This window comes from Myotis myotis, unplaced genomic scaffold, assembly GCF_014108235.1.
Source record: "Myotis myotis isolate mMyoMyo1 unplaced genomic scaffold, mMyoMyo1.p scaffold_m19_p_7, whole genome shotgun sequence".
Classification (NCBI taxonomy): Eukaryota; Metazoa; Chordata; class Mammalia; order Chiroptera; family Vespertilionidae; genus Myotis; species Myotis myotis.
This window is the reverse complement of record NW_023416379.1, coordinates 59,508,210-59,536,209: the sequence shown is the minus strand read 5'-3', so window position 1 is coordinate 59,536,209 and position 28,000 is coordinate 59,508,210. Positions and strand designations below refer to the sequence as shown.

The 28,000-nt window shown below is 36.4% G+C and overlaps 1 protein-coding gene across 2 annotated transcripts in view; it reads left to right on the top strand.

Moving 5' to 3' along the window:
* Positions 1 to 28,000, top strand: part of TTK (TTK protein kinase) — a 45,503-nt gene that overhangs the window by 5,954 nt on the left and 11,549 nt on the right. The window contains exons 4-14 of one of the 2 annotated variants that reach the window (XM_036317901.1): positions 344 to 450; positions 3,366 to 3,509; positions 3,968 to 4,082; positions 4,434 to 4,506; positions 4,601 to 4,695; positions 6,700 to 6,787; positions 9,791 to 9,887; positions 14,691 to 14,839; positions 21,158 to 21,291; positions 22,581 to 22,707; positions 24,556 to 24,648. In XM_036317901.1, coding sequence (XP_036173794.1) covers positions 344 to 450; positions 3,366 to 3,509; positions 3,968 to 4,082; positions 4,434 to 4,506; positions 4,601 to 4,695; positions 6,700 to 6,787; positions 9,791 to 9,887; positions 14,691 to 14,839; positions 21,158 to 21,291; positions 22,581 to 22,707; positions 24,556 to 24,648 — 1,222 coding nt within the window. Of the gene's footprint in view, positions 1 to 343; positions 451 to 3,365; positions 3,510 to 3,967; positions 4,083 to 4,433; positions 4,507 to 4,600; positions 4,696 to 6,699; positions 6,788 to 9,766; positions 9,888 to 14,690; positions 14,840 to 21,157; positions 21,292 to 22,580; positions 22,708 to 24,555; positions 24,649 to 28,000 lie in introns of both variants that reach the window. The other variant, XM_036317900.1, reaches the window with a different exon arrangement.

Sequence of the window (28,000 nt, the reverse complement as noted above, 5' to 3'; positions counted from 1 at the left end):
GTAAGTATTAATATTTTAACTACATTTAACTAACTACATTACATAGCTATATTAGAAAAAAGTAAAATGAAAGCACATCAGGATTACTTGGAAGAAAATTAATATATTGTTTTGCTTATAATTAGCAAGTGAATAATGTAAACTCTCTTTACTATGTACATATCTCAACAAGTTTCCTATTCTTAACTGCCTAAAAAGATTTTTAAAAATAACCTATTAGTATTTAATCTTACACACAGGAAAAATAATACTCCATGGCTTTTGGAAAATAGAATGAAGAATCATCAAACTTAGGTAGCTGTGTCCTTTTTCTTAAAATTTTACTCTGGAATCTTTATTACAGTATTCAAGAGCCAGATGATGCACGTGACTACTTTCAGATGGCCAGAGCAAACTGCAAGAAATTTGCTTTTGTGCATATATCTTTTGCACAATATGAACTATCACAAGGTAATTAGAAATATCTAGTCCAAATTTTAAGTAAAAGATAACTTCTTTTATAAGTCATCCTAATATTACATCATATATATGAAGTAGGAATTTGAGGCAAAAGATATGAAAGTTGATCAGATGAGATTATGGGGGAAGAATCCCACCTAAGTGGAAATGCAGACAATATTTGTTATACTAGGTCTTCCACTTGTAAGGAGTAATCCAGGGAAATAAGCATGAGCATCATCTTTGTGTTTATTTAGATTCAGGAAAAGTCTAAAGGAAAGTGGCTTCTTCACTGAGTATTTGTGGGATGAAGGGTACAAGATATTTAAGCTACAGCTTAGATAAGCTTTTCTTATGTTATGGTTTCATAGCACTGAAATATACATCAAACTATAATTGTAGCATTAATTGGTAGTTCCCCTTTAGAAAAAAAAATTGTAAACTGCTGTAAAAGCTTATATTTTTTGCTCACCTGCCTCTTCATATGAATAGGACCAGGGGTAATCTCTTCCTCAGACATTTTTAGCCTGGCCATTCAGTCTTCCCTCTTATTTTCTGGGGCTTCTGGATCTACCCTTAGTCTATCCTTTTGGCCATATGTTCCTATTTTCCCTCAGCCTTCTTTTTGCTCCATCCGTGATTCCATTTATTGCCAGATACACACATTATCACTATTGGTTTGGCTCAACCAGAATCTCCATGATAGTTCCCAAAGCAGTGCTCAATAACTGGAGAGTATTCTCTAGGGTTGAGGTTGGAGAAAAGCACTGTGCAAACGCCATGCTTATTAAAGAAAGTTTGGTCAGGCCTTTAAAACCTGTATCTTTCCTTCATGCTACCTAAATAATTTTTGAGATATTATGGCCTATCAATAGCAACTATAAACTTTACATCTTCAGAACACATTCTATATAATAAAAGGCTAATATGCAAATTGACCAAATGGCAGAATGACCAATCGCTATGATGCGCACTGGCCACTAGGAGGCAGACGCTCACCGCAGGAGCTGCCCCCTGGTGGTCAGTGCACTCCCACAGGAGGAGTGTCACTCAGCCAGAAGCTGGCTCACAGCTGGCAGGTGCAGTGGTGGTGGCAGGAGCTTCTCCTGCCTCCGCTGCAAGCGCTAAGGACCCCTTAGGGGAATGTCTGACTGCCAGCTTAGGCCCACTCGGGGCCTCTAGTAAATATTGAAAATCCCAGATTTTGATCTGTAAAAAAGAAATACACTTTACCTATACCACTGCAATATAGTAATAACCTCAAGGTAAAAATTGTGATTATTTTGAACAGGCTTAATGAATAGGCTTTCAGGAAATAATGCAACATCTCTGAAATATCATGTGTAGTTTGGTGTTCATAGGAGTGGAGGACATTCAGTAGCTTTTATCAGATTGTCATATGGGTCTATGAGCTCTCTAATTACTAGTTATCTAAGCCTTTTTTGTTTGCTATCCTAAAATGTTCAATACATGAAATTCTGTCACTACTCTCAATAAATGTAGACTTAACCACTATGAAATCCTATATAATAAAGAGCTAATATGCAAATGGTTGTCACACCCTCACGCTATAAGGCCATAACGGCTCAGACACTCAATACTGCGGGGAGAGGAATGTGGACCAGCCAGGCACAAATGAGCTCACAAGAGAGGAATGGGGACCAGCCAGGCACAAATGAGCTCGTGAGAGAGGAATGGGGAACAGCCAGGCTGCGGCCCAAGAGAGGGATAAGCCACCTGCCCCACATTCCCAGGCGCCTGTGGCTGCGGCCCAGGTGAAGCTGCCCACCCATGGTCCCCTGCGGCTGCAGCCGGCCCGAGTGAAGCCGTCCCTGGTCCTGGGTTCCTGTGGCTGGTCAGAGGGAGGGAAGCCCGGCTACTGGGTGCCTGTGACCAGCTGGAGGAGGGAATCCTGGGTCCCGGGTGCAGGGTGAGGCAGAAGCGGTTAGGGGCGATCAGGCCAGCAGGGGAGCAGTTAGGGGCGATCAGGCAGGCAGGCAGGTGAGTGGTTAGGAGCCAGCTGTCCCAGATTGCAAGAGGCAGTCGGACATCCCCCAAGGGGTCCTGGGTTGGAGAGAGTGCAGGCCAGGCTGAGGGACCACCCCCCTCCCCCCCCCTATAAATTTCGTGCACTGGGCCTTTAGTATATTTATATTCTTAAAACTTATAAACTGTCTGAAGCTAGAGGCAATCTCTTAATCATGTTAATACCCTAAGTGCCAAATTCATAGCATAGCTTAGTGGCTCCCATAAATGTTAAAAACATATTCTATAAGATACATGATGTATATATTGTAGTATTTATAAACAAAATAGTAGACTAAATAGATTGGGTAATTTTTCAGTTGAAATAAGTTTCTTTGGTAATTTATCTGTAGTTATTTTTGCATTTTTGGGGTGGTGTAGCTAGGTCTGATAGCTAAAGATTAGCTATCATTACTTTATCATTACTTTTTTTTTCTCCACAAGAGTCCTTTTGATGGAGAATTCCCTTTAGCAAAAGATGTTAACTTTTTCTTAATGACTGAATGTCATGAATGATCATTATTATACTGCATTGTAACAGATTGATGCTCTTGGGACTATTATAATCTCTAGAGCTTAGTTTTCCCTTTGCCTAAATTCCCTGAGGGTCCTAAGGTGTCTCCACTTTATAACTGCTTTGTTATACTTCTTTTACTTCTGAAAATGGACAGTGGTTATACACTAATACATAATTACACCAGTCACACATTACACAAGTTAACCATTTGACATGAATTGTTTATCAGGTTAGGTTGCTTATTTGTTTATGAAATAAAGCTCAAGAGACTTGAAATGAGTGTTTTTGCCTAAAGCTTTTTAATTTTTTTCAAGGTCCTGACGAATAAGAATCTGGAGAGTGAAGATGGCTGCACTAAAATAACAATCATTTTTTACTTCGTTAGGTAATATCAAAAAAAGTAAGCAACTTCTTCATAAAGCTGTAGAATGCGGGGCAGTACCACTACAAATGCTGGAAATTGCCATTCAGAATTTAAACCTTGGAAAAAAGCAGCTGCTTCCAGAAGAGGAAAAGAAGAGTTTATCAGGTAAATGTATTAATGTATGCTGATACTTTTCTGCAGCTGATTACCTATGAGAAAGGATTAAGGTATTCTATAGAAAAATATTGATGTAGAATGGTCACAATATAAGTTTAAATTTCAGATTTAAAGGAGGTAAGGCATTTAGAAGTAATGAAGTGTTTACTTTTATGTGGGATATTTTGTTGTTGATCACACTGTCACTGGAAACACTTTAAAAACAACTCAATCTAAGCAGGAGAATCACTTTTTGTGTTTGGAAATAGGACGTGTCTTTATCCTGGGGAAAAAATTATGTGATTATGAAACAGTTATTAAATATAGTTGAGAATGTCTTCATATCTGCATATCTTACTTAGGGACAGATCTATGAATTCACTTTAAATATTCTTACTTGTGAGATTACATTTTTGTGTATTCCATATGTCTTTACAAATTTAATCACAATTTCAAAAATTTTACAGCATTACCAGTATTAAGTGCGCAAGAATCATTCCCCAATTCACTTGGACATTTACAGAATAGAGACATCAGCTGTGATTCCAGAGGACAGACTACAAAAGCCAGGTTTTTGTACGGGTGAGGAAACTGAACCAGTATTTTATTTTATTTATTTTATTTTATTTTTTATTTTTTTTATTGCTTAAAGTATTACAAAGGATATTACATATGTGTCCTTTTTTTTTCCCTGCCCTTGACAATCCCCTGGCCTCCCGTACCCCCCAGTGTCTTATGTCCATTGGTTATGCTTATATGCATGTATACAAGTCCTTCATGAACCAGTATTTTAAATGCTCATCATACATTTATATTATTTATATGTTTACATACATGTTTTCATGTAAAGTGATAACAGTGTTTAGCAGTTAATGAAGATGCATATTTTAATGTTACTTTTTTTTAAATTGGGGGTATTTTCTTTCTGTTTAGAGAGAACGTGCCCCCTCAAGATGCAGACATAGGTCATCGAAATCCCTTAAAACAAACAAACAAAGCTAAACGGGTGAGTACGTTTTAATTTACTTTGATTAAGCTGGTAGTGGTAAGGTCTTTGTTTATTTCCTAGTTGGTCACTTAATCTTTCAAAACATTTTTAGTCATGTCCATTTGGAAGGATCCCAGTTAATCTTCTAAATAGTCCGGATTGTCATGAGGAGACTGATGATTCAGTTGTGCCAAGATTTACAAAAAGGTATGTTTCGGTTTTAAGTTTTTACTTTGTTTTTAAGATTGATGGCAACATGGTCTTAAAGTCTTTTACTGCATAATAGTAATTATGATTAAAATTTGATTTAGTATTAAAGGTCACCAAATCTCTAAATGTCAGAGACAAAGAAATGAGTGAAGAATATGACTATTTTGCTTTTTCACTTACTAAAATTATTCATTAGCCCTGGCAGGTAAGCTCAGTGGTTAGAGTGTCGGCCCACCCACCAAAGGGTAGTGGATTTGATTCCCAGTCATGGGCACATAACTGGGTTACAGGTTCGATTCCAGGCCCCAGTCGGGGTGCATGCGGGAGGCAACCAATCAATGTGTCTCTCTCACATTGATGTTTCTCTCTGTCCTTTCCTCCCTTACACTCTCTAAAAATCAATGGAGAAAATATCCTCAGGTGAGGGTTAACAACATGAAAAGGATAATTTAAAAAAATAAAAATATTCATTAAAGGAACTGTTAAAATATAGGAAACAAAGGAAAAATCGTTAAGACACTTGAAGCTTAAAAGATTATGCAAACATCCCCAAACTGTTGTTTGAACATTTCTCACTTAAATCGGTAGCCTTTCTGATAAGAGTTTCTTCCTAGTGTATATTTAGAAGTCTCCATAGCAGGAGTGAAGGAAGCCTGGAAATGATTTCTTTCCCAGCCATCATTGGGAAGGAAGATGAATTCATTCATTTGCTTCAGAAGCTAGGGGATCAAGAAGTGGAGCAGAGTAGGTAGAGATAAAATGTTGTTTATTACATCCTTCTTCTTTCTGCTTGCATGTTTATTCCCTTGAAAGAAATGTGGATCTACTTTCTAGCTTAGCTAAGGGACTTCTTCTGGCCTATTCCTAACTCTAATCACTATATAACAACATTTCTATTTGAAAAGTCTCTTTGGATTCCAGAGAATCACTTAGCAAGTAAACTTTAGAAACACAATTGATTGTTTTTAGTTGGTATCTTCTAAAACTTCTATTATTCTTAGGGCTCAACACATATTAAAAGAACATTTTGGTTGTCAGGTTAAGCTCCAGAATGTATTATCTTGTTATCTTCATTTCAGATATCTAGCTGAAGAATAGAGCATTTCTCATACTCCCAAGAAAACAAAAACAAACCAGTTATCTTCTTGCTTGTTATGTTAGACTGTATGCTCGGCACTATGGAGGACCATAGTGGGTTTATAGTCTAGTTTCTATCCTTAAGCTATTTGCAATCTGAACTGGAGTTCTACCTATTGCTGTCCCTTTCTCCTTTCCCACAGTCACATCATAATTTCAATTGTTACTTATTACATAATGAATTATGTAATTACCTGCCAATCTCTATCACTATTTTAAAAATATATTTTTTATTGATTTCAGAGAGGGAGAAAGAGAGAGAAACATCAATTATCAGAGAGAACATTGATCAGCTGCTTCCTGCATGCCCCCTACTGGTGATCAAGCCTGCAACCCGGGCATGTGCCCCAAAGGAATCGAACTGGTTCATAGGTCAGCATTCAACCATTGAGCCACACTGGCAGGGTCATCTATCACTTTTAAAAAATATATTTTTATTGATTTTTAGAGAGAGAGGAAGGGAGAGAGACACAGAGAGAAAACCATCAATATGAGAGCAGAACATTGATCAGCTACCTCCTGCCTACCCCCTACCAGGGAATCCAGCCCACAACTCAGGCATATGCCCTGACCGGGAATCAAACAAGCAGAACAGGCAACCTTTGGTGTATGGGACGATGCTCAACCAACTGAGCCACACAGGCCAGGGCCAATCTCTTATCAATTTTGTCATTGTTCAGCACCTAACTTAATCACATTTGTGCTAGAATCATGCTATTTTTTAAAATATCTTTCCAAGAGATTTTTTCCCAATTAAAAAATATATAGTTAAAAAGCCAACTTTAAAATGGGGAAAAATAATATAGTATTGAAAACATTGACTTCAAATTAAATGTTAAAATTATTTTGTTTTGTGTGTAATAGACAGACCACTAGAACAGAATACCGAGAGGTGATTGTGCCTGGATCTAAATCAAGTGAAAATGATTCCTGTGAATTAAGAAATTTAAAGGTAATTCCCTTTTTGAATTTTTATATGGAGCAAGGGTTCCTGAGCCAGGGTTCACGGAGCTTTTTCTGTGAAAGGCAACTGATAGTTTATATGATATCTGTAACTGTTCCTGAAGCTCCTAGAGATGTAGGATCACTAAGGGGAAGTGGCATAGAAGTCCTGTACCCAGTCTTTCTCCAAGATTGAGGTGGAGATCAACTATTTCCTGGGGTAAATGAGGTAACACTTCATATGCATGTGCTTTAGCGGACTCGGTGGCCTGTGCTTGGGAATGGGTGGGGGAAATCATTCCCCCCAGCTTCAGTTTCTTGTGTGTTTAATCATATGATCTTGCAGGACATCTTCAACAAAAAGGAGAGGATAAGTTGTGATGAGAAGGGTGAGGTCTCAGTCTGATGTGCTGATACGGCAGAGCAACTTGGTGGACTTCAGCAACAAGGAAGTTTTAGTCTGTGGTGCACTGACTTTTAGGGGTTTTACTATCCTTATTGAACTTGAGTTAGGCCCCTGGCACCACAACATAGGTCTTTTCAATTGTATACTCTTTATACCTCTTCTCTTTCATGGTGTTTGCTTTAAAATAATACTCCCTCTGTCCCATAATAATAGTAGCAAAAGAAAATAAATATAGAACGCAACATTTATTAACAAAAAACTAGATTAAATAAAACAATAAATTAAAAATAGTACTCCTAATTTTTATTTTGAGTGTTTAGATAGTTTCTGGATTTTTCAGTAATTTCGTTACTGCATTTTAAATTTGTAGGTAGGATCCTTGGCTGTGAAGCTTTGCTTTCCCTATATGCGTGAGCTTAAAGTTATTGGGGCCATCGTTCTTTATTGCTTCCAGCATAACTTGTTGAAGTGACAGAAACGTATTATCCAGTATTTCGGGAGAAATATTATCAAAGGCTAATATGGTGCCTCTTCTGCTAAGGGGAATATATCTAAGTTTTTCTCCATAATCTTTGCATTTACGTCCACAGTTTTGTTTTTTCAAAGAATCAACATTAGCATAAGATTCTCCTTGACAATTATTTTCGGAAGCATGTTTCCAAATTCTTGATATGGTCATTCTGTTGCACTTAAATTGTTTTGCAGCTAACATAATTGCACCTTTCTATAACTTTTCCTTTTTCTTTTGATGCATCAAGAACTGGACAATCGCAACTCGATCTTTGCTTGAAAACTCTTTTTTTCATCTTACTTTTACAATGGGTTGATATTCAACTGAAATAAAACAATTGATTTCGATCAGTGGATGAAATTAGAAAAATAGTTATAATTCATAATAATTAGATTAACCTAAAAATTGAAAGATGTGTCAAAACAAATGACAGATGTCATGAAACATTGATTTTGATTGAAGGCTTCACAATTTTGCGTTACAACATAACTTACAGCTGCATTCGCCAATAATTCCCATTTAAATATTCACTTGGTACTATTATTATGGAACAGAGGGAGTAATTTTAACTAATCACAACTATCTTAGAGAAGAATGCAGTTTAGTTAAAATTTTACTTTCTGGATTTAGAATAACTATCTTGGACTTACACAGACCTTAATTTTGACTAATGCTGTTATTTTTGGTAATAAAATATGACCATAGTAACAAAATAGTGAGTCATATTTTATGTTAGATTCAAACTTTCTAACCTCACTCTTTAAGTGAACATATTTTAGCAATTGATTAACATGCTCATTGAAATGAAATTGGCCGAAGGCCCACTGCATGGGAGAACATATTTGCCAATGTTATTTCCGATAAGGGTTTAATCTCCAAAATTTATAGGGAGTTCATACAATTTAACAAAAGGAAGATAAACAATCCAATCAATAAATGGGCAAAGAACCTAAATAGGCACTTTTTGAAAAAGAACATATAGAAAGCCAAGAGACATATGAAAACATGCTCAAAGTCACTAATCTTCTGAGAGATGCAAATCAAAATAACAATGAGATACCATCTCACACCTGACAGAGTGACTATCATCCACAAATGAACAAATGACAAGTGCTGGAGAGGATGTGGAGAAAAAGGAACCCTCTTTCACTGCTGGTGGGAATGCAGACTGGTGCAGCCACTGTGGAAAACAGTATGGAGTTTCCTCAAAAAATTAAAAATGGAACTGCCATTTGACCCAGTAATAACACTTCTAGGAATATAATCCAAGAAACTAGAAACACCAATCAGAAAGGATATATGCACCCCTATTTTCATAGCAGCACAATTTACAATAGCTAAGAATTGGAAACAGCCTAAATGTCCATCAGCAGATGAGTGGATTAGAAAACTGTGGTGCATGTACACAATGGAATGCTACGCTGGGGTAAAAAGGAAGGAACTCCTACCATTTGCAACAACATGGATGAAACTGGAGAGCATTATGCTCAGTGAAATAAGCCAATCAGAGAAAGATAAATATCACATGATCTCACTCATTTGTGGAATATAAAGAACATTATAAACTGATGAACAAAAATAGATACAGAGGCAAAGAAGCATGGAACAGTCTGTCAAACTACAGCAGGAAGGCTGGGGAGGGTTGAGGGGAGGTAAGAAATCAACCAAAGGACTTGTATGCATGCATATAAGCATTACCAATGGATGCAAGACACTGGGGGGGTGGGGGTGAGGGCATGTGTCAGGGGGTAGGGGAGGCAGGTGGAAGGTCAATGGGGAAAAAAAGGAGATATATGTACTACTATTTATAATACTTTAAACAATAAAATAAAATAAAAATTAAAAAAAGAAAACAAATTGGCCAAATTTTTAGTTAGGGTCATTCCTATTGCTATAGTCAGTAATTCAGGAAGTTAATCTTTGCTAGGAGTTTGTGAGTCTACATGTGATTATAACAGATTACTTCCCTAGCAATATTTTCATATAGATGAGACTTTGGTATATTGAACACTAAGACAAATTAGTACTACTGCTTATGAGACTTTTATTATTTATATCTTATTTTCATGTAGTCTGTTCAAAATATCCACTCCAAGGAACCTCTGGTGTCAGATGAGAAGAGTTCTGAACTTACTACTGATTCAGTAACCATGAAGAATAAAACTGAATCAAGTTCTCAAGGGAAATTAGAAGGTAAGAGTGATATAATAGACTTCTTTAATTAAGTAAAACTATACTTTGGCCCTGGCCAGTATAGCTCAGTTGGTTGGGCATCATCTAGTGCAATGAAGGGTTGCCAGTCTGATTCCCAGCCTAGGCACATGCTGGAGTTGCGGGCTCACTCCTTGATAGGGGCGTGCAGGAGGCATCCGATCGATGTTTTCATTGCACATCAATGTTTCTTTCCCTCTTCCTTCCTCTCTCTAAGGATCAGTTAAAAGGAAAACACACACACACACACTCAAAAGTAAAATAAAATTTAAAAAGAAAGCAAAACTACTTTGTTGTTTGTGAATGCTAACCAGCCACCTAATTGTGATAGGTGGTAATAAGACCTTGTATTTCAGTTGAATTATAAAGAGTGTATAAAAAAGTATTGAATTCTGTGGCAAAGGAAATTTATTTTATAAAAGGTGCATAAAAGAAAGAGTGGAGGGAAAGTACCATGGAGCTGACTTATTTTTCTCAGTTGGCCTGACACATACTTTCTGGAAAGGACACAGAAGCTGTTTTTAAATGACAATTCTTCTTTCCTCTTTAATTACACATTCGATTTTCCACTATATGAGTATTATGATAAATGTTCTAAGAATATGTAAATGAATGAACCAGAGTCCCAAGGATGTCGCCTTGATGTCTAATAATGTTGAACATCTTTTTTTTAAAATCTTTATTGTTGAAAGTATTACATATGTCCCCTTCTTCCCCCCATGACCTCTTCTAGCCTGTCCTTTTGAATATCTTTTTGTATGTTTATTGGCTATTTGGATATCTTCTTGTGAAGTACTTGTTGGAATCTCTTGCCATTTTTTTCTGTTGGGTTTTCCTTCTTTTTCTCATTGATTTTTAGGAGATATTATATCACCTATACAGATCCTTTTGTTGGATATATGCAAAATAAGTGACTTCTCTCATGTGGTGAAGACTTTTGATGAAAAGAGGTTCTTAGTTATAATGTATTTTAATTTATTAATCTTTTCTTTTGTGATGTGCGTTTTTTGTGTCTTCAAACAAATCTTTTCCTACTCTAAGATCACATAGTTCTATATATTTTATGTACAATCAAGTGTCAAGATCCTTATTTCCAATGTGTATATCTAGTTGATCTATCAGTGTTTATTGAAAAGACCCTCTTTTCTCTCACTGAATTGTTGTAAATTAGGTGATCCTGTGTGTGATGTGTGGTTTTAGATTCTTTTATGTTCTGTAGTTCTTTTTGTTTATCTTCATGCTAATACAGTACTATCTTATTTATTGCAATAAGTCTTTAGATCAGAAAGTCTTCCAACTTTGTTCTCCTTCATATCTGTGCCAATCTTCCAACTTTGTTCTTCTTAAAGGCTATTTTAGCTGTGCAGGGCCTTTTGGATTTCCTTATAGGTATTAGAATCTATCGGACTACATTTTTTTAATGGGGTTTTGATTGAGATCTAATGGGAAAAACTCAGATCTTAACAGATAAATTTTCTAGTCTACTGACGCATTCATTTAAGTGGTCTTTAAAATATTGAGAGCATCGTTTTTCTGAATAGACGTTTTGCTTATCTTGCTAGAGTTATTCCTAAATATTTGATATTTTTTAATACTAAAATAAATGGGATCTTTAAGAAATTTATATCCTTTAATTCTTTGTTGCTGGTATATAAAAATACAACTGATTTTTAATTATTGATCTTAGATACAGTGACATTGCTAAATTCACTGAATAATTTTAATATTTTCTTATGGATTCTTGTTGATGAAAAGCATGTAACATTTTTTTCCTTCCAAATCTTTTAACTTTCTTTTCATTGCTGTAGCGCACTTAACACCTTCAGTATAATGATGAATAGAAGGCATGACAGGTGGCATTGTCTCATTCCATATTTTATTAAAATATATTTTATTGATTTCAGAGAGAAAGGGAACGAGAGAGAGATAGAAACATCAATGATGAGAGAGAATCATTGATTGGCTGCCTCCTGCATGCCTCATACTGGGTATCGAGCCAGGGCAACCCAGGCATGTGCCCTGACTCTAAATTGAACCAGTGACCTTCTGGTTCATAGGTCGACGCTCAACCACTGAGCCATGCCAGTCGGACTCATTCTATATTTTAGGGAAAAGCTTTCAATGTTACCCTCATATGATAATTACTGTAGATTTTTGTAGCTACTCTTTTTTTTTTTTTTTTTTTTCTGTTCATCAGATTATTTATTCACTTGATTCTTAGATTCACTTGTTGATAAATGCATATTTGTTGTTCATAATTTGTATCTTTACCTTTTTCTTCCTCTTCCTCTTCTTAAAGGATACCTTTCAGCATTTCATATAATCCTGGTTTGGTGGTGATGAACTCCTTTAGCTTTTCCTTATCTGTGAAGCTCTTTATCTGACCTTCAATTCTGAATGATAGCTTTGCTGGATAAAGTAATCTTGGTTGTAGGTTCTTGGTATTCATCACTTTGAATATTTCTTGCCACTCCCTTCTGGCCTGCAAAGTTTCTGTTGAGAAATCAGCTGACAGTCGTATGGGTATTCCCTTGTAGGTAACTGAGTTTCTTTCTCTTGCTGCTTTTAAGATTCTCTCTTTATCTTTTGCTCTTGGCATTTTAATGATGATGTGTCTTGGTGTGGTCCTCTTTGGATTCCTTTTGTTTGGGGTTCTCCGCGCTTCTTGGACCTGTAAGTCCATTTCTTTCACCAGGTGGGGGAAGTTTTCTGTCATTATTTCTTCAAATAGGTTTTCAATATCTTGGTCTCTCTCATCTTCTGGCACCCCTATAATTCTGATGTTGGTACGCTTGAAGCTGTCCCAGAGGCTCCTTACACTATGCTCGCATTTTTGGATTCTTTTTTCATTTTGCTTTTCCGGTTGGGTGTTTTTTTGCTTCCTCGCATTTCAAATCATTGACTTGATTCTTGCGCTCCTCTGGTCTGCTGTCGGGAGTCTGTATAATATTCGTTATTTCAGTCCGTGTATGCTTAATTTCTAGTTGGTTCCCCAATATAAGATCGAGGGTCTTATTAGTTTTCTTGTAGATCTCATTAAGTTTATCGGCAGCTTCTAAACAGTTCTTGAGAGACCTTAAAAGTGTGGTTCTGAACTCTATATCTTCCATTGACAATTTTGTCCTGTTTCTTTGTCTCCGCATTTTGTTATGCTTCCTTGGTGCACCCCCTAGTGGTCTTTGTTCGCAGTCTTATAGTTAAATCTTGATTGTTGTAGCTAATTCCAGGGAGGGTTTGACCTCCAGGCCAAGTGGCTATGAGAATCAGCTGTGTCAGCAGTGAGAGAACTTCTGTCCTCTAGGGAGGTGCTAATCTAGCCTTTGCCTGAGGCTATCCGGCAAAAGCCTCTGTGCAGGGCTTGGGCGGGGCGGGTCGCACAGGATCAACAGGGTGGGCCGGAGAGAGCTGCAAAGCTCAGAGAGAAAGCTGCACTCGCTCTGACCGAAGCCAGACAGTCCCGCTTCTCCCGTTTGAGTCTGGGTCGCTAAAGACTCGCCCGGATCTGGAGCTCAGAGTCTTCGACTCCCTCCCGATTGAAAACGCCAACCGCGCCCTCCACCGCCAGCCCGCTCGCGCACTCCACACCTCAGAATTTGCCTTCAGCACTGAGCCTCCTCTGAGTGTCCGTATGCGTTTCTCTTTCCTCCTAGTTGTAGGACTTCCACTCAGCCAGCGTTCCTGTGGTTCTGGGTGATGTCCCTTCCGTTTTTTGGTTTCACTTTTGAAGTAGTTGTTCAAAGCAGCAAACTCCGGCGTTAACCTATGCCGCCATCTTGGTTCTCCGGCACTATGTGTCAGATTTTTGTAGCTACTCTTTACCAAGTATCAAATCAGTGGGTTTTGCTTTACACCTGGATTATCATTAGTTTTTTGTAAGTGACTGGGTGTTGATTTTTTAAAAAATATATATCTTTATTGATTGCAGAGAGGAAGGGAAAGGGAGAGGGAGAGAAAGAAACATCAATGATGAGAGAGAATCATTGATTGGCTGCCTCCTGTACACCCCCTACTGCAGATTGAGCCCACAACTTGGGCATGTGCCCTGACCAGGGATTGAACCAGTGACCTTCTTCTGGTTCATAGGTCGATGCTCAACCACTGAGCCATGAGCCAAGCTGGCCTGGCATGGGTGCTGATTTTTTATTAAACTCTTCTGTGTTTATTGAGTTGGTCATATTTTTTCTTCTTTTTTCTGTTATGACAAATTGATTTACAAATGTTAAGCAAACTTTGCATTTTGGAACATATACAACTTGGTCATAATTTGCTATCCTTTTGTATATCAATTGCAAATATTCTATTTAGAATTTTTGCATCTATTATGATAGGAATGGAATATTGATATTCATAGAATAGAAAATATGTTGTTAAGGCTCTTGTTCAAAAACCCTTAAAGTAAATTGCAGGGTAGTTTTAAGGTAAAATTTTTGTTAAAAAGTAGAAGTCTGTGAAAAGTGGTGAATTAGCTTCTTTTTATTAGTAAAACTTTATGGCATAAATATGTTTTTATAATTTTTTACTTATTTATTTGCTTGCTTTCTGGTAAAGACCAGAAGGATTTAAATTTAAAATGGTGTCTGATGGTAAAACCCTAATTAACTACTTAATAAGATAGCCATATTGCAAGTTTATAAAATTGACTTGCTAAAAAAGCAAATTGTCAACAACTAGCCTAAAGTTTTTAGTTTCTCTCTTTGCTTTTAAGAGCAAAATGCTAATATAGTTTGTAACACGTTCTAGTGAAATATTCTTGCATTTTAATGACAATAACAAAAACCATTTCAGAACCTAAAGAAGATCAAGAACCAAAGGTTCCAGAAAGTAACCAGAAACAATGGCAATCTAAGAAAAAGTCACAATATGTAAACCAGAATCCTGATGCATCTTCACATCAATGGCAGATTCCAGAGATAACCCGAAAAGTTGATACAGAGGTAACTTTCTTTTCCCCTTGTGTAACATGGCCATTGTTGAAAATGTGATGACCATGTTAAATGTTTTCTTGTTTTATTAACTCCTATGTACCATATTTAGTAGAATAGTTTACTTAAAGAATGTTTTCATTATTCACAAAATAATTAATAAGTCTTAGGTTCCGTGAAAGTATATGTCAAGATGAACTCTTTTCTATTTTCAGTAGTGTTTCTAGATTGCTGGTAGGCTGGTGCAGGATCAGCAAACTATAGTCTATGAGTCAAAGCTGTTTCTCAGCCTGTGTGTGTAAATAATGTTTTATTGGAACACTGCCACACCCACTCATTTACTTAATCTCTATGGCTGCTTTGAAACTATAACAGCAGAGTTGAATAGTTTACCACAGAGGTCATCTGGTCAATAAAGCCTAAAATGTTTATGGCCTTGCCCTTTACAGAAAACAGTATGTTGCTCCTTGCACTTGTGCAGTGCAAAAAGCACTTGACAGTTTACTGTTGTCATCCTAATGGATGAAATAGAAAATGGAGACTAGACGATGTATGTGAATTTATAACAGTGGCTAGGGGCCATTTCAGAAGGAATGTCAAGATAGGACTGGTAGACTGCTTGAGAGCCATACCTATTTTAGTCCATGGTCATACTCACCATTTCTTATCAGTTATAGTCTAACTCAGTGGTTCTCAAATATTTTGGTCTTAGGACCCCCCTTTTACTCTCTTAATTATTGAGACACCTAAAGAGCTTTTGTTTACATAGGTTATATTTACCTGTATTTAGTGTTTTAAATGTAAAACCAAGAATTTAAAAATTGTTAATATATTAAAAATAACAATATACCCATTACATGTGAATATAGATACACATTTATGAGAAATAAGTATTTTGTTTTGCTTTATTGCAGTATAAATGACATATAACATTATATTAGTCTCAGGTGTACAATATAACTATTCAATATTTGTATATATCGTGAAATGACCACCACAATAAATCTAGTTAACATCTGTCACCATACATAGCTACAAAATTTTTTGTCTCGTGATGAGAATTTTAAGATCTACTCACTTAAACAACTATCACATATGCAGTACAGTAGTGTTAACTATAGTCACCATGCTGTCCATTATATCCCCAGAACTTACTTATTTTATAACTGGAAGTTTGTACCTTTTGACCCTAACCCTAACCCTTTTTTACCATGGTTACCCTCACACCCCACCCCCCCACCTCTGGCAGACACCAATCTGTAACTTTTTTTTAAGTTAAGATTTTACATATAAGTGATACTATGCAGTATTGTCTTTCTTTGTCTGATATATTTCACTTAGCATAATGTCCTTAAGTCCATCCATGTTGTGACAAATGGCAAGATTTTATTCTTTAGGCTGAATAATATTTTGTTGTGTATATATATCACATTTTAAAAATTAATTCATCCATCAATGGACACTTACGTTGTTTCCATATCTTGGCTATTGTAAATAATGCTGCAATGAGCATAAACATGAGGGTGCATATTAACTTTTTGGGTTAGTGTTTTCATTTTCTTCAAATAAATACCCAGAATGGAATTGCTGGGTTATATGGAAATTCTGGTTTTAATTTTTCTATATTCTTTTCCATAGTGGCTGCACCAGTTTACATTCTCACTAACAGGGCACAAAGGTTCTCTTTTCTCCACATCCTTGCTAACACTTGTGTTTCCTGTCTTTTTGATAATAGCCATTTAACAGGTGTGAGGTGATAATTCATTGTGGTTTTTATTGCTTTTCCTTGATGATTAGTGATGTTGAGCACCTTTTCATATGTCAGGCATCTGTATATCCTCTTTGAAAAAATATTTGTTCAGATCTTTTGCCCATTTTTTTAACCGTATTGTTTTTTTGTTTTGTTTTATTTTTGCTGTTGAGTTATGAGTTCTTTATATATTTTGGATATTAACCCCTTGCCGGTATATGATTTGCAAATATTTTTCCCATTCCTTTAGGTTGCCTTTTCATTTTGTTGCTGGTTTTCTTTGCTGTGCAGAAGTTTTTTAGTTTAAAGTAGTCTCACTTGTTTATTTTTGTTTCTGTTGTCTTTGCTTTTGTTGTTAGATCCAAAAAATCATAACCAAGACTCATTCATCTATGTTTTCTTCTAGGAGTTTTGTGGTTTCAGATCCTACATGCAAGTCTTCAGTCCATTTGAGTTAATTTTTATGTATGGTGCATGATAGTGGTCCAGTTTCATTTTTTTTTCATGTAGCCATCCAGATATCCCAGCACCATTTATTGAAGACTGTCCTTTCCTTATTGTACATTCTTGGCTCCTTTTTTAAATTAATTGATTACATATTGTGGGTTTATTTCTATACTCTCTGTTGTGTTTCAGTGATTGGTGTATCTGTTTTTACATGAATGCCATACTGTTTTGATTACTATAGCTTTATAATATAGTTTGAAATCATGGCTGTAATACCTCCAGCTTTGTTCTTCTCTCTCAAGATTGTGTTAGCCATTTGGGGTCTTTTGTAGTTCCATAAAAATTTTAGGATTGTTCTATTTCTGTGAAAAATGTCATTAGAAGTTTGATAGGGATTACTTTGAATGTAATCCCTTTGTGTATTATGGATATTTTACCAATATATATCTTAATTTATTTTTATTGATTTCATAGAGGAAGGGAGAGGGAGGATAGAAACATCAATGATGAGAGAGAAGCATTGATTGGCTGCCTCCTGCACACGCCCTACTGGGGATCGACTCTACAACCTGGGCATGTGTCCTGATTGGGAATTAAACCTTGACCTCCTGGTTCATAGGTCAATGGTCAACCACTGAACCACACCAGCTGGGCAACAATACTATTTTTTTAAGATGATCTATATGCATGGATCATCTTTCCATTTATTTGTGCCTTTTTCAGTTTTTTCATTAGTGTCTTCCGGTTTTCAGTTTACAGGTTTTTTTTTAGCTCCTTGGTTAAATTTATTCCTAGCTATTTTATTTTTGATAAAATTATAAATGGAATTGCTTTATTAATTTTTTTCTAATAGGTCATTATTAGTGTGTAGACACGCAACAGATTTTTTGTATATAGATTTTGTATTTTGAAACTTTACTGAATTTGTTAGTTCTAACAGTCTTTTGGTAGAGTCTTTAGGGTTTTCTATATTTAATATCATGTCACTTTCAAATAGTGACAGTTTTATTTTTTCCTTTCTGATTTGATGCATTTTAATTCTTGCCTAGTTGCTCTGGCTAGGACTTCCAATATATACATATTTTTTATTTATTGATTTATCGAGAGGAAGGGAGGAAGAGAGAGGCGGGGGGGTTGGGGGGAGCATCTATTTGTTGTTCCACTTATTTTTGCTTAATCCTCATCCAAGGATATGTTTTTGTTTTTATAGATTTTAGAGAGAGAAAAGAACATCTATGTGAGAGAAAAATATTGATTGGCTGCCTCCCATGTGCATCCTGATCGGGATTGAACCCACAACCTCTAGTTTGGTAAAGGAACTCAAAACCATTTATTTGTCATTAGGGAAATAAAAATTAAAACCACAATGAGATACCACTGTATACCACTAAGATGGCTATAATTAAAAAGAGACAGTGACAAGTGTTGATGAAGATATGGAACCCTCCTACACTACTGGTGAGAATATAAAATGGTGCAGTCACTTGGAAAGTGGTATGGCAGTTCCTCAAAAGGTTAAACATAAAGTTACCGTATGATCCGACAGTACTACTCCTAGGTATATACTTAAGAAAACGGAAAATATATAATCACAGAAAAACTTGTACATGAATGTTCATAGCAGCTTTAGTCATAATTACCAAAAAGTGGAAATAACCCAAATATCCATGAATTAGAGATTGGTAAACAAAATGTGATATTCTAATTTTATTAATTTTTTATTATTCATTAATAAAAAATAATGAAATACTGAAAAATGCTATAACATGGATGAACCTTGAAAATATGCTAAGTGTAAGAACCCTTATATTATGTGATCCCATTTATAAGAAATATTCAGAATAGGCAAATCCATAGAGATAGAAAATAGGTTAATAGATTGGACATTAAGACTGGGAGGTGTGGAGAATGGGTGTGAATGCTAATGGATACTGAGTTTCTTCTTAGGACACTAAAAATGGTATGTGATTAATAGTGGTGATATTGCACACTCTTGTGAATATATTAAAAACCACTGAACCGCCCCAGCCGGGTGGCTCAGTTGGTTGAGCATCGTCCCGTACACCAAAAAGGTTGCAGGTTTGATTACTTGTCAGGGCACATACCTAGGTTGAAGGTTCGATCCCTGACCAGGATGCATGTAGGAGGTAACCAATCGATGTTTCTCTTTCTCAGTAAATATGTCCTTGCTGAAGATTTAGAAAAACACACAAAAAACCCCACTGAACCACATAGGATAAAAAAAGAAAATAGGCAATTTACCTGAGAGCTACAAATTACTTGTTGCTATGTCCACGTCATTTCTTCTCTGTCTTGCCCTGTTGAGGCTCTGCCTTCTGGATACACCAACCTGTTCCTTGCTGATTGCTGTCATCTCTGAACAATCTGGGGATTCCCCATCATTCCTTAAACAGATTAGGCTGTGGATCACTTTTATCTACTTCAAACCAACAACTGTCATCTTTTTGTTGTTGGTTTCTATAACTATATGTCACTAGTTTCTACAGCTGGCTTTCAAATTTATAACTTCTTCCTCCTTCATGACCATTGTCTTAATTTTAATTAGCTACCCATTCCCTATATCCTTAGTTCTGATCTCCAAAATCTCAAATGCAAACATCCCACTCTATGACTTATATTTACATTCTCCTTTCCAGTACCATCAGTTTCTCACTACCACCCTGACCACTAATTCAAATATATATTTTAGAAAATCTTAAATGAAATGGAAAATTTATCCAGGAAAAGAGATACAGTGGCCATGCTAGCTATTTTCAAACTTAAAGGACAGAGAGTAGAAGAGATTTATGCACTGTGGCTCTCAAGAGCATAATGTGAACCAGTAGGTTAAAAATTATAATAGAGAAGCTGACTTAATCTAAACATCTGTGAAGGCTTCCTAATAACTATAACCCCAAATTGAAGTGAATCTCTCTAGACCAGTGATGGCGAACCTATGACACGTGTGTCAGAGGTGACACGTGAACTCATTATTTTGGTTGATTTTTCTTTGTTAAATGGCATTTTAATATATAAAATAAATATCAAAAATATAAGTCTTTGTTTTACAATGGTTGCAAATATCAAAAAAATTCTATATGTGACACGGCACCAGAGTTAAGTTAGGGTTTTTCTTTTTTAAAAAAAAATATATTTTATTGATTTTTTACATAGAGGAAGGGAGAGGGATAGAGAGTTAGAAACATCGATGAGAGAGAAACATCGATGTGCCCACAACCCAGGTACATGCCCTTGACCGGAATCGAACCTGGGACCTTTCAGTCCGCAGGCCGGCGCTCTATCCACTGAGCCAAACCGGTTTCGGCAAGTTAGGGTTTTTCAAAATGCTGACATGCCAAGCTCAAAAGGTTCGCCATCACTGCTTTAGACAGTAGTGAGTACACAGTTAATAATGTTCAAACAAAATGTGATTCTCTATTTGGTTGAGATGCTGTTGATCAGGGGTTGGCAAACTTCTGTAAAAGGTTAGTATGCTTTGTAGACCAGATGGTCACTTGTAATTACTCAAGTCTGCCTCTATAGCATGAAAACAACCTTAGGCAATATGTAAACAAGTGGGCATAGCTGTGTTCCAATAAAACTTTATTTACAAAAACAGGCAGCAGGCAGATTCAGCCTGCAGGTTATAATTTGCCCATCTCTGCTGTAGAGGATGGTCATTTATCATTGCTTTGGGATTTGTAGGAGGTAAATACATGTTTCTTATGCGGGAGAAGGTAAGTGTGTGCTCTTTCAGAATTTGATAAATAATTACTATTTGGCTATTTTGCCCCCAGACATAAAGTGGGGAGTGTGATTTTATTGATTAGAGAAAGAGTAGTTTTTAGGAGAACGGCAGGGTACTTATTTAGATTATAAAATTTCAATACTTGTTATAATACACCTGATGGTAGAGGATATTAGATCTTGTTTTGTTAAACAAAACTGTGTACCTTCCCTTGACTTGTAATACCTTTGAGCAAAATATAACAGGCTTCAGAATTTAGAGTGGAAAACACCATATTAAAAAGTTATCGAAAGGCTGTAATACATATGTCTACCTATTTTAGCATGCTTTTTGTATGATTTTATTTTATTTTAGAAGTGATTTCTTTTTTCTTTCGGTTTAACAGAAACAAACCACTTTTGAGCAACCTGCCTCTTTAGTTTCAAAGCAGTCCTCGCCAATAACAGTACCAAAATGGACTGACCGAAAATCTGTTTGTCAGACACCCAGTAGCAGGGCCTTGGAGGATTACATGAGCTGGTAATTACTTTTGACTCTTAGCTTGGTATAGTAGAAATAGCATGGGCTTTGGGGCCAAATAGATCTGGAGTTGAATCCTGCTGTCTTTAAGACTTTTAAAATTCATATTTTTTTAGCATCATTCTTTTTTTTTTACCTGTAAAAGGGGAGGGAAAGATGGCTATAATATATTTTTAAGGATTGTTGTGAAGGTCCCTGTCATACTGTAGTCTGTACCTGCAACCTATAACTACTCTAAGTATGCAGAACTTGATAATCATGCATTGCCACATGGATACCTCTCTAATTGAGAGAGATATTTAAAGGTCACATTCTTAGAGTGGATAAAGGGTGGATACACTTTATAGCAAAGGAGGTGTTAATTGGAATGTGATAGTTTCTGAGAGGGGTTGGTTTTACAGGTCACATGGTTCTGGGAGTGTTCGAAGGTTAAGACTTGAGTGGATAGGAATGAGGGATGAGTAAAGAAATTGGATAGTGCTGTTAGGAAACTTGGAGATATTACAAAAGCAAATTAATGGCATTCAAAGAAAGGAAATAAAAGGATGTGACACATCATATTCTTAAATTAGTGGCTATATTTTTAATGTCTTATTACAGGATAACTTAATGGTACCTTTTGCTTTTCATCTGCATAATATCATCTTTGATGTTAATTAGAGCTGGCCTTAGAGTACTTAGAACCTAGTCTCCTACCTATTTAATACAGTTCTGCTATATATTATCGCATTTTATTATACTTAGTATATTTTAAAGAATGATTGTTAACTATGATAGTGATGTGGTTATTTCTTGTGAAATTAGATTATTTAGTTGTCAACAAATATTTGCAGACCTCTTTGTGCCAAACACCATTCTAGGTACTGAGGATGCAATAGTGAGTAAGACAAGCAAAGCACAAATGCAAACTGAATGGCTTTCAGCTCAAAAGCCAAACTTCTCTGATGTAATTGGCTTTCATTTGTTTATGGCAGGCTGTTGTAGAACATTAATGTTAAAAAGCACTCATAAACTCTATGATCAGCTACAGGCTGACCTTTACCTTGGCTAAATTTTTATAGGATAAACCCAACTCCGTATTTTAAATGCCATCTTACTTATTTTGCAATTCAGAAAGAATTCCCCCAAAATAAAATTTCTAATGATGTGTCTAGGATAAATAATTCAGCTATATTATGAAAACTGACTTTGATTCTGTTTGATGTAACACATTTACGTTTATATTCACCTTTAAAATCACACACAAAAACTGAGTCGGAATCTTGTTTTTTAAAATTTATCTTTCTTAGTTTTAGGACTCCAGTTATAAAGAATGACTTTCCACCTGCTTGTCAGTGGTCAACACCCTATGGCCCACCTGCCTATTTCCAGCAGCACCAGCAACAAATACCTGTTACTCCACTTCAGAATTTACAGGTTTGATAAGCTTTATCTATGATGGTATATGTTAAGGTATGATCCATTTCAAAGATTTTAGTTTATTTTATTTTTCAAAGATTTTATTTTTACAGCATCTAGTAGTTAGGGAAAGTCTTAAGGGCTTGTCAAACATGACCAAGTGAAGGGGCTGGGAGGCTTCTAGAAGAGTTCAGTTTCAGGAGGAAACTGAAAAGAGGCCAGAATGTGGCTGGAGTTCAGGAGGAACAGGGGTGATGGGTGATCCTTAGTGTCCTGTTGGGCCCTTGAAGTTTTACCCCATGAAGGACAGGAAGCAGTTGGAACTGGTTGGAGCAGGGAAGTGAACTTATTTGCATTTTAAAACAACTACTTTGGTGACAGTGAGGAGGAAAAACTAAGGGGAATGTGGAATGTCCTGTGTAGGAAACTGAACTTCACATTAGTATTAAATTAGAAATAAGTCAGAAAAACTTTATTATAAAAAACAATAACAACAAAATAAAATTGTCAGCTGTTAGGGGAAAATGAATTGAACTGCTTCTTCCCTCTCAGAAATGTTCAGTTTAAGTATGAGAGGGAGCTCCAGAAGAAAAGGGGTTTGGCCATAGTGAAGTATCTTTATAAAATCACAACTTAATGAAAGATGATAGATATGTATTTCAAAGCCTAATACTTTCTTACAGAAAACATAAATCATGACTCACCAGTGTCTTTCAACACTAGAGGATAAAGAAATTAGAATCCTAATCCTCCTTTTATATAATAAAAGGCTAATATGCAAATCAACTGAGCAGTGGAATGACAGGTCGCTGTGATGCGCACTGACCACCAGGGGGCAGACATTCAACGCAGGAGCTGCCCCCTGGTGGTCAGTGCACTCCCACAGGGGGAGTGCTGCTAAGCCAGAATTCCTGAACTGGACTGACGGCTGGCGAGTGCAGCGGCAGTGGCAGGAGCTTCCCACCTCCACAGCTGTGCTAAAGATGTCCGACTGCGAGAGGGTGCAGGCCAGGCTGAGGGACTCCCCCCCCCGCCCCCCAAATGCATGAATTTCATGCACTGGGCCTCTAGTATTTTATATTAATGTAGAAAGAGGTTATACGAGAGAGATTCTACCATTTGTGATCTAAAGCAGGACTTAGTTAAATTGAGATTTATTTAGACCTTGTTTCAACTTGTTTAACCAGCTAATTGGGTGCTCTGTGTCTTCAGCTTCCTTGTCAGCTCAGACTAAGTCCTCTCATACCACTCCATCTGTTCAAAGCATTTATAGGCCCCCAGAGAGCTCTGGTATAAGAGAAGGGAAGAAGGGCCAGTTGTAGAGTAGATCAGTTGAAAGTTTGCTGAGGATGGTGCTGATGTTAAAATTAAATAACTTGAACATTCTTCAGCAAAAAGGAGGCATTGCTGATCTTTGCATTTGTCAGATTGACTCTTAGCACTTTAGCATATTGCTTCTTTACAGTGTAATGCCAAATGGGAAAATTTGTGCATTTATATGTATATGTATGTAAGTAAAGAGGTTTGTGTAAGAAAAAGGAATAGGTAAGAAAGAAGAAACTGATAGCTTATGAGTTTGTGTATTGAACATTAAGTGGTTCTCCACTCCCCATTCCCCCCTTTAAATCTTCTACTTATGTTAAGAAGTAAAGGCAAGATGGACCTTGGAAGTTTGCATATTAATTTAGTAAGTTTATTTTTTTGACTAAAGTATGTAAATTTCCTTTTTAAAATAATTGTTACTAATATCTAATTACTTAAGATTTAAAATCATTTCAAAATTAGAAGCATTTCACTACATTAAATGAAAGCTAGTTTCTCAGGCATATTCTTTTAACCTTCACATCTTTACGTATTTTAATTTAGATTTCAGCATCTTCTTCCGCAAGCGATTGTATTTCAGTTAAAGGAAGAATTTATTCCATTTTGAAGCAGATAGGAAGTGGAGGTTCAAGTAAGGTAAGTATCTGCCCCCAGTATTTGAAAACATTTAATTGCAAAGATATATGTAATATTTTAAATTTTCCTTTCTTTGGCTTTTTACGTTTTTGGTCTCTCTGTTTCTTCACTTCTGGGGCCCCATATTACCCTTGAGCCAAAAAATTCTTCCCATCCCCGGCTCCCATTTCCTCCTCCCAACAAATGACATATCTCTTTAAACCCATCTCTTAATTCCAATACCCTGCTCTTCCCTCCAGTTTTCTTCTCTAAATAACATTAACATTGACTTAGGGGTGGCAAACAACAGCTATGTATTAACACGAAAGAATGTTTTTAGAAGTCAGTCAATACCCTGATATAAATGACTAATATGCTTAGGATGGTTCAAGGTTTTTGACTAATGGATCTTGCTTTGTTTTGAGTTTTTCGTTTTAGAAACAGAGTTTAGTTAACTAATGAGTTTCTGGAATTGATAGATCGTTTCCTAAATTTATCTTAGTTCTGAATTTCTATGATTCTAATTATCTGGATGGAGGGTATCTCAAAAGAGTTGTCTTTAACTTACTTCCTTAATTTTTCTCATTCTGTTCTCTTAAATTCACATAAGTCAGGTTTTTACTTTTATGACTCCACCAAAATAATTATCAAAATTACCAATGAGCTCCATATTTATGCCAAATCTAATTCTTAGCTCTGATTTGGGGTTATTTGGGATAGTTGCTTTTTCTTTTTTCATTGAAACTTTTTTATTTTTTCACGTGGCTCTCAGTTTTCTTCCTCTCCAACTGGCTGTTCCTTTTCTGTCTTCCTCATGTCCCTGATCTCAGTGGTGCAATGTCCCAGGGCTCACTCCCTTAGCGTTCTCATTCAGGCTCACGGTTTTAAATACTAGGTATATGCTGACAATTCCAAAATTTTTATTTCTAGCTCAGATTTCTTCCTTAAATTCTAGACTTGTATATTCAGTTTGACTGCTCAGCACCTCTTCGTGCTAGATAAGGTTACTAGATATTTAAACCTTAATATATTCCAAAGATTACTCTTGATTCACAGTCTTTCCTGTTTCAGTAAATGGCAACTCCATTCTTTCAATTGCTAGGCCAAAAACATGGAGTCATCATTAGCTCTACTTACTCTCGAGCATACATCCAGCGAATCAGCAAATCTTGTTGGTTCTATCTCAAAGCATTTCCAGAATCTGACTGTTTCTCACTAGCTGCACTATTATCCCTTTGGTCTAAGAACTTCCATCTTTTCACCTGGATTACTACAGTGGCCTCTAACCAGTCTCACTGACTCAGCCCTTGCTCTCCTGGTCTATTTTAACGTAAGTAAATTTTCCTCCAGATATCCTCACGTCTGTGCTCAAGTGTCTTCTCACTCAGGCCTTCCTTGGTCACATCCTTTAAAACGGCAACTCCCACTTCCAATCGCTGGTGAGCTCCAATCCCCCTTTCTGCTTTATTTTCCCCTGTAGCTCATCTTCTAGCATGTTCTGTGATTTACTTGGTTTGTTGTCTATATGTCCTCACTTGAATGTGGCTTCCATCAACGCAGGGATGTTTGATTTATGCAGTACCTAGAACATAACAGGACAGAAGTATTTGTTGAATGAATGAACTGTCCCTTCTCAGCTGTTTTGCTAATGTAAGTTGTTAAGGATGATATATGAAGCAAGGCCTGAGTTTAACTTAAATTTTTCTGTAATTTTCTAAAACGACTAATAATAATTAGATGTGGTTACGGCTGTGTGTGTACATTACCATAAGTAGCAATTGTTCAGGAATATTTGTTTCTCTTCTGTATGCATTGTCTTTGTTCTTTCCTTTGCCTCATATTTCAGGCATGGGAGTTAAGGGATAATACAGTGGATTTTTATCAATATACTAGTATTTGAATTACCTGATTTAGTTGCTTTAATAGAAATTTTTTGGTTAATATTTATTACTTATTAAGCTATATTTTAAGAGTGTCAAAGTGAAGTATGTATTTAGTGGCATGTTTTTAGAAGATGTAGAATAAGCTTAACAATGTTTAAACAGTTTTTCCTTGGAGTTTAATGAAGATGTAAGCTTTGGGAAGTCAAGGACAAAGTGATAAGCCATGACTGGCCCATATATTCTTAGTGCAGTTAAATATTATTATTTAATTATAGAGTTGGCAAAATCAACATGCCTCAGGAAAAAAGACATGCTTTATGAAACTAATACTGTTTATGCGATTTTTATTCTAGAGTTTAGACAGTGACCACCTTACTAAGAGCATTTAGAAAAGTTATGGAGCTAAAAAGAATGGTCAAGACACTGACCTTTCTAGTTCTTTCATTAACTTTCCTTAAAACTGACAAGTTATAACTCGAACACTATGAAATGGAAATAAGGGCTATGTAATCCAGCTCATCAGTTATGGCAAGAGTTTTGCCAGAGCAGGGACAATAGAGGGAGTAAAAACACATATGTGCAAAAAATTGTTTTAAAAGTTTTTGTTTGCTCAGAATTTTTTTAAAATTAAATCTTTATTGTTCAGATTATTACAGTTGTTCCTCTTTTTTCCCCCCATAGCTCCCCTCCACCCGGTTCCCACCCCACTCTCTCCCCTTACCCCTCTCCCCCACTGTCCTCATCCATAGGTGTACGATTTTTGTTCAGTCTCTTCCCACACACCCCTTCCCCCCTTATTATATAGTTTTAATATCCTGCAAATCTTTTTTCTGATATACCTGATAACTTTAATGTTTTAAAATGCCCATTTTATTCTGTCCTAATTATCTTTAATGGTGGCAGCTAACATTTGCTATACTCCAAACACATCATTTCAGTCATCCTTTGAACCCTGTGTGGTAGGAACTACTGAAAACATATTCATTGTGTTAAAACAGAATAGTAGATTCCCAGCCAGAGTGGCTCAGTGGATGAGCGTCGACTTATGAACCAGGAGATCACAATTCGATTCCCGGTCAGGGCACATACCCGGGTTGTGGGCTCGATCCTCGGAGTGGGGTGTGCAAGAGGCAGCCCATCAATGATTCTCAAAATCAATAAAAATATATTTAAAAGAAAACCCAGAATAGTAGATAACTCTATTTTCTGAGATTTGTAAGGCTGTTTACTTTATACAAAATGGCTTTATGCTCTTTTAAAATTCCTTTTATCTTTTTTCTTGCTATTTTCTGTTGCCTCTGGCCCTATCACTATTTATGCCCCTCCCCCTCTAATTTGCTGTGTGTGTGCAAGTAAACCCAGTAATACTTTGTAAGTAACTAAGCTGTACCTGACAGCCACTTCCTTGCCAGTGTCTACTGGAAAACAAGGTTAAATGACTTTTAAATAGTGATGTTTACTTCAATGTGTCAAAAGGGGCAAATGAATAT